At 37.3% G+C, this 7,266-nt stretch overlaps 1 protein-coding gene across 1 annotated transcript; it reads left to right on the top strand.

The window, feature by feature from the left end:
• The first annotated feature begins 6,580 nt into the window (after window positions 1-6,580).
• On the top strand, window positions 6,581-6,986 carry LOC107683707 (pro-MCH 1-like). Its single transcript, XM_016479775.1, has one exon. It carries the CDS (start codon window positions 6,612-6,614, stop codon window positions 6,984-6,986), a length of 375 nt encoding a protein of 124 aa, XP_016335261.1. The 5' UTR covers window positions 6,581-6,611.
• Window positions 6,987-7,266: the final 280 nt, after the last annotated feature.

Genomic DNA, 7,266 nt, shown 5'->3' with positions numbered 1-7,266 from the left:
ACACACACATGAGAAACACACTCCTTTAAACATACTGAGAACTGTTGTGACAACAGTAACCATAACATGCCTTGATACACAGGAGTCAGTACCTGTAAACCTCCACAACTAACAAATCTATTTGACAAATGAACCATTTGAACCAGATTATTACATTTTCAGAAGAAAATGTGAATAGTGTTTAGGCAAAACCTAAATGGCTGATGCAGTGTTTCTTATTTGGATCTTATTTTGGTGATAAAAATGTTGTATTTATATTTTAAATTATTATAATTGCTTGTTATTTGATTTTAAAGTGATTTTCACATTAAAACATGTTTGGAAACAATATCTAAAAGAAAATCTTGAAAGCAATATGAACTATGCAACTGTTTATTATAAACAATGTTTTTTTTTTACTGTATATCCTTGATTGGATATATGTACCCTTGTATGTACAATATGCTTGTGTAATAAATGATGTTCTAAACAATGTGTCTTAAAAGGTTCAAGGAAAGATATAAAGTTGCAATATTTATTGGAAGTATATGGTTGCTCGGTTGTTCTAGGAGGTTCATAGGATCCAGGCAAAAAGAGTAAGTTTATGTGCACACTATGTACTCTGTCATAGACTATTTGAATTTTAGAATGGTAGTATTATCTCAAATTGAACATGTTTTTTTTTTCTCATACAGAAACATTCACTGTTTTCCATGTGAAGGAAACCATGTGTTTAATTGATCTTAAAATGATGTTTGTAAACACACTACTTGCACAACTCAGTACAAAATGACATAGAATAATGCTAAAGTATGCAAAATGTGATGCAGGTGAGATTTGTTTTTCTCCTCCATAAGCTTCACAATTTGAGATATGCACTACAATGCACTACTGAGACAGCTTCAGTGCATTAGAAAGGATCTTCTGAAACAGAGAAAAATAATAGAGTGTTTGAGGCCAGTGAAAACCTCATCTTCAGAGACATTTTTTCCATTTTCTTCAAGTAAATGAAAGCTATATCATAGTGCCATTGTTTTGTTTCTCTCTATATTGGTTCAAGTTATCTGTCATCATGATTCGGTTCCACCATCTCATTGATTTTTCCATCAACAGTCAAGGGAAGACCCATTATGTTTATCTGCTTCCTGCTTCCTTTTCCTTTCTCTTCATAATTCGAGTTCACATTGAGCCTCATAGAGTGTGCAGTAAGATTTGTTTATTGTCAAGCTAAATCATGTGTTAATGGACAGGGACTTTTTAGAGGAGATGACTGTGAGGGTTTTCAGTCAGGATTTTCCCCAAACAATGCCCATGACTCAATCAACATCTGCCAGTATAAATTTAATCAGACTTGCCATTGAGTTCTGGGTAAACCAGTCAGGATCTGAAGTAATTTAAAATAATGGTTGTACAAAACTGTGCCCAAACATCAGATCTAAGCACAAAATATACACACAGAGCTCTTAAAATAATGCTTCTTAATAGCATAAAGAATTAACATAAGAATAAGATTAATCGTTCTGAAAGTAAATGTTCTGAAAAGACTGCTCTGTACAGTAACTTTAGAGTGCATACACTGTTGCAGGATGTGTGACAGTTACAGTAATGAGTGCTTCTGTTTTTGTAGGACACAGAGACAACCACCTGGTGGAGGCAGGTTAAGGCTTTTGTCGGAGGAGCAAGAGAGTGAGCTTGTAAACATGGTCATTGCCAATAATGTAATCTGCCTGTGAGAGATTCAAAGGAGGTTGTGCTGTGTAGTACATGAATGAATAAAAATGTGCCAATGTATACATTGGTTGTGTCTTTTGTGTTCATGTGAAAAGGTTTTTGAGGGGGAGAACCACAAGCAACATAACTTACCAGTTTTGGATATATTGTTTTGAATTTATTGCACCAGTGTGTAATACTATGTTGTAGTGTGTGTGTGTTTTTGAAAGCTTGTGTGTGATGTCTGAGGGAAAAGTTTGGTTTTTCAGCAAGAGTGAATGGTTTTGAGTGTAGAGCTTCATTTTGACCTGAAAATAGGATGTTTGGGGAATTGGGTGAGACGTTATGGATTTGTGTTTACTGCTTTGAGAATACGAGGCATAGTTTCAAGAAATGTGTTTAAGCAATCGAGAAAAACTGTAAAAATATGTTCAATAAAGATGTTACAAATGTTACAAACATGTTCAATAAATAGTTTTTTAAATATCCTGAAGAAAATGTGAGTAATAGTTTTGCCTGTGCAAAACCTGGTGTTAAGGTGTTGGGGGTGGTTGCCAGGTGAACAGTACATTCCAAACCCTTCTCTGACTGCAGCAGTGGAGAAAGGTTTGCTACATTTTGATTGGATTGTGGTGGACTAACACAAACAAATGTCTAAAATGCCATCAAATAAGGATGCTAGGACAATGGCCAGACACCTTTTAGAGGGCAAGAAGACCTCTGTTATCACGCAGGACAGGATTTCTCATTGGTTCACATGCTATTTCTGCCTTTCACCCATCAAGAGAATAATTCCTTAGGTTTTGGCCTGTGACCGCCATAAAAATTCCTTAGGACCTCAGGATGCTGCAGCAGTGGATGAAACAAAGCGAGGCCACAGTGATCCATTCAAATCCATACTAACTATGCTTTGAAACTGATGCAAACTACAACACATTTCATACTTATTCAGAGAAATAGGCGTTCTCGGTGGCAGCTATGTGTAGTGTAAAATCTTACACAAAATGGCTGTTATTGGACAAATAAATGCATTCATACCAGTTTGATCTTTTTACATCATGTTCGTACTTTATGCATTCAGAACATCACCAAAGGTATTCTGGTAGTGGTTTAGTAAGTGAGTAATGCCAAACTTTCAGGACACTTTTCTAACTGTGTGTTTTGGACTATGCAAATGAATTCCACCCTCTGATGCCAGCAGTCAATCACAGAACTGAAATGGAAAAGCGCCAAAATGTAATCTCCTTCTCCAACAGACACACCTTGTTCTGAGTCTCCAGCCTGTGTGGTGAGAGACAGTAACAGAGACAAGAGGTCTTCACAGGTCCAGACTGAACACGAGGAATCGGGAAGCCGAGGGTATGGGTTTGGGTCCATATTTTAAAAAGTCACCCATGTCAAGGTCAGGTCCCAATCTATTACTTTGGGTCCCAGCCAGGTATTTTTAACATAGTGCACGATACCCAAGTCGGTCTGAGAAAACCCGGTCGTGATCAGAGTCAATCATCTGCGTGTTCCCAATTTTAGGACTCTTTGGTGCTCCAGGAGATCAGCATCCCACAGCGCTTTAAATTCAAGACTGTTGAAAAGGATTTCTGCTCCTTTCCTCACTGCATTGTTACCCATACACAATCAGTGGAAGAAGTCACCACCATTGGACTGCTCACTCGATCATGGGTCAACATTGTTGTATATTATCAGTATATGATTTTCTAATTTACATGAGATGTTTTATAGCTGATGTCAGGTAAAAAATAAAATGTATTTCTTTGTTTGATGCATAATAAGGTTATTCAGCTTATTAATTTCAGAGAAGCGACAATTTATCTTTCCATATGATAACATAATTCTGCCATAGCAACACCCAACTTAATCTCTTAATCACTATCAAACAGCTCCGGTTGGGAGTGTTCTAATTTTGCCAAGTAAAAAACTGGTGCTGTGAAAATGGTCATCTGATATATAACCACATATTAAGTGATGTGTGATCCAAAAATCACAATGCCATTGGTGACGTGAGTACCAATCACTACACAGGGTACAGTTATGTGGTTGCTTGGGTTTGGATTGGTTTCTATGGTCTTACTACAGCTTGATTGAAAATGGTGCACAACAAAATATTTTGATCATAAGTGATAACTAGTCAATGGCTAACCTCAAATGTTTGGTTACCAAGATTCTTCAAAATATCGTCTTTTTTGTTCAACAGAAGAAATGTTGAAATAAACTCACACAGGTTTGGAACAGGTGTTGGAGCCAATCGGAATCCTTTTAAAGAGCACAAGATTTTAAAGCACAGATGATATACTGTAAACTGCAGCACTTGCTTAAAACAAATAGATTGTTATTGTGTTGGTGTGGATGTGAATATAGACATCATTATAGTTTTCATTATTATTATCGTTCTTGGTGTAAATGACCCTTAAAGTATCATGCACATACAATATGTAGCAAAAAGAGTAGAGTCCCAAATGACACATTATATACCATGCAATTAAACTATGCATTATAGTACGTAACATAGTACCATAGTGTCTGAGAGCACCTCTCCTTCCGCAATTAAAGCTACACAAAGTGTTCAGTATTCCGTTTATTTTACCTTTTTTTTTTCCAGTTAAATAAGTGCATCATCCAGGTGTTTAAAGTTAACCTTTTCTTGTTGTATACTACAATTTATACTACAAAATTGCATACAATAGTCCATGAGTATGCAAATGTAGATGCACAAAATGTCTTTTTACTAGTTTTTTTCAAGAGAATAATGTGTTTCCTGCATCTTGAACAACCAGTAAGTAATATCTCCTCACAGTACATCTGCACAATCAATCAACTCTACTGTGATTTTTTCTCTATTTATTTTGAGTGAGAAAGTCCATTTCGTCATATTGCCATGTACAGAAACACCCTGTGGGAGAGGAAATGTGGTGGCAAGGAGTCCAGCCTTGTTCAAAATCCCCCAAAACAAGAGGAAAGGACATTTAGAGCCCACAGACCATCTAGTAGTAAAATCCACCCACCTTGTTCCTAATGCGCACCAGATGAGCTTGTTTGCATATTACTAAAACAGTTTAGAATGCTTTCCCATTTTAGGTCTTTTGTTTGAAACCAGCCTTTCTTATCCCAGCTGTGATTACACTATTCCCATGGTTCCAAGCCTCATTATTGTTTCACAGTTGCTCTCTTAACTCACCTCAGTGGAAATGATTGTTTGGTAGATAATCAAACGATACACTGTGGACACACTACAGAGGAGGGAAATTATACAGGAACTATACAGTGGTTCACTTTAAATTGACCTTTAATATTTATGCAGTAGATATGAATCATCATATATTTCGTACATTTTATTATTGGGGAGGGCGATGTATATTGGGAAGATATGAATCATCATATATACATTTAATTACTGGGGTGGGCAACGGAAGGATAATTAATTGGGCACTAAATTATAAATTTAGATGTTCTCTGGTGTTGTAGGATGTTCTGTAATATCACTTGTTTGTTTCTGTAGTCCTTGATATGAAAGATTTGCCTTAAAAATGTATATTTATTATTTTGTAGTCTTTCATCTTCTCAATGAGACGAGCCCAAGACTTTGCACAGTTGAATAATCTCTTACTTTAGATTCTCTTGTTCTGTTAGATGTCCTATTAGAGGCCTTGCTTCCAATTATTTTTGACATTTCTGTTTTCACAGTACATTGTGACATGGCCTTTGATTATAGAAAATGACTAAGCCAGTCAAAGGGCCAGAAGAAGGTCTTCTGTTTTAAAAACCAAAGTTGAATTCAACTGACAAAAAAAGCGATTATCCTATTGAGAACAATTCTGAGACTACTGTGTGTTTTAAATGAGGGATTTAAATATAGAAGTCTTCAAAATCCTTTGGGTTTTTTGGAGGTAGACCAAAAATCAGAAGATAGAAGAAGGAAAAACTGGGTACATTAGACATGGAAGATTAAATTCTGACAGATTAAGAAAGAGTGGCTATTGGATATTGGTTTTGATTTTGGAATTTTATTTAATTTATTTTATTAAGTATTTTTTAGGTTGTGATGTAAACAGGTAAACATTAATCTTACTCCTAAGAATGAAAATGTTTAAAAGAAAAATATTTCCACCCCACGGTCATGTTGTTTATAGGTGGTAAAAACTTTAGTTATTGTATGTACTAGAATACTAAAATACAACAACCAAAGTATTACAAATCACCTGCTTTGCCATGATAAATGTTTTCAATGAATAGCCAGTGTGGTTCATTCAGTGAGTTTATTCAGAGTACAATGAATGTATAGATGTTCTCTGTATCATGCAGCATTTACCAGCAGGAGCCCCATTCAGGCTGCACTGACATGATACTTGATACAAATCGAAACACCTGCAACATTGTCATGAATCAGCAGCACTTTTCCAAATTAAATAATACAACCTCCTGCTGGGCGTTGATCTTTATTTTGATCTACTAGGGCTGGAGCCTCTTTTGATGACTTTGTCATGTGATTCTAATGAGAAAACAGTTATTATTAACTTGGACTCTTCAACAGGTCTGTAATCCTCTCATATTGTTTCAAAGTGTGAGGATTCTGGAATTACATCCCCTCTTACGATGCCCACTCAGTGGAACCCTGCCATCTGCGTGCTGAACACAAGCCACGTTGCAGGAAATCTTAATCAACTTTCCACCAAACAAAACACTTGAGCTCTGTCAGTGGTCTCATCAGGTTCTCAATGAGATTTTGTGTTTTTGTTAATAGCCACATGAGAAACCAAGACAATGGTGAATCTAAGGATAACGTGGCACATTTGCAGACAATGGCTGATAGGCCTATAAAAATGGACCAAGTTGCCACTATTATCAGACCAGCTTGCAAGACATCACAGGAGACAGCAGCTGAACCACTGAAGAAACACTCGGGATCAAGAATGAAGCTTTCCGTTGGTACCGTCCTCATCACTGTTGCACTTTTGTCCGAGTGCTACTTCAGAACTGCTGCCATCCCCATGACCAAAGCTGAAGACACAGAGCCAGATCTGCAAGGCTTGAGCGAGAGCTTGGAGGAGAACTCTCTGAGATCCGCACCAGGCAACTCCAGAATCATCGTGGTGGCCGACTCCAATCTGCTGAGGACCCTAACATCTCTGAACAGAGGACTCCCTCATCTCAGTCTCCCCGAGAGCCTTCTCAGCACAGAGCGCAGAGATGTCGGAACAGACCTGAGCCCGAGCATCGCCATCATCAAAAGGGACACCATGAGGTGCATGGTGGGAAGAGTGTATCGGCCATGCTGGGAGGTGTAGGTCTTCTGGGACGACGGAAAGAATGCAATCAGATTCACCTTCTCTAATCTAGTGTTGCTTGTAGAGAGGATGTAAAACTTGATGCTATTTAATGACGCTGATGCTATTAAATGCTGAAAAGATTATTCTACCAAGGTCTTATCTGTTCTCGTCTGTTCTAATTTAACATTTTCCTTTTTCATACTTCTCTTTCATTTGTGTTCCAGTTGAATATGGGATCTGAGGGTGTCGTGATCAATGCTCATACCATACATTTTTGACTAGGTAAAAGTGATTGTTT

This window comes from Sinocyclocheilus anshuiensis, unplaced genomic scaffold (assembly GCF_001515605.1).
Source record: "Sinocyclocheilus anshuiensis isolate Anshui unplaced genomic scaffold, SAMN03320099.WGS_v1.1 scaffold3298, whole genome shotgun sequence".
NCBI classification, from domain to species: Eukaryota; Metazoa; Chordata; class Actinopteri; order Cypriniformes; family Cyprinidae; genus Sinocyclocheilus; species Sinocyclocheilus anshuiensis.
Note: the sequence above shows the minus strand (reverse complement) of the source record. Positions and strands in the feature narration are given on the sequence as shown.

Bases quoted from the DNA above. Each gene is read 5' to 3' on its own strand.
- LOC107683707 (XM_016479775.1), top strand. From the start codon at position 6,612: ATGAAGCTTTCCGTTGGTACCGTCCTCATCACTGTTGCACTTTTGTCC.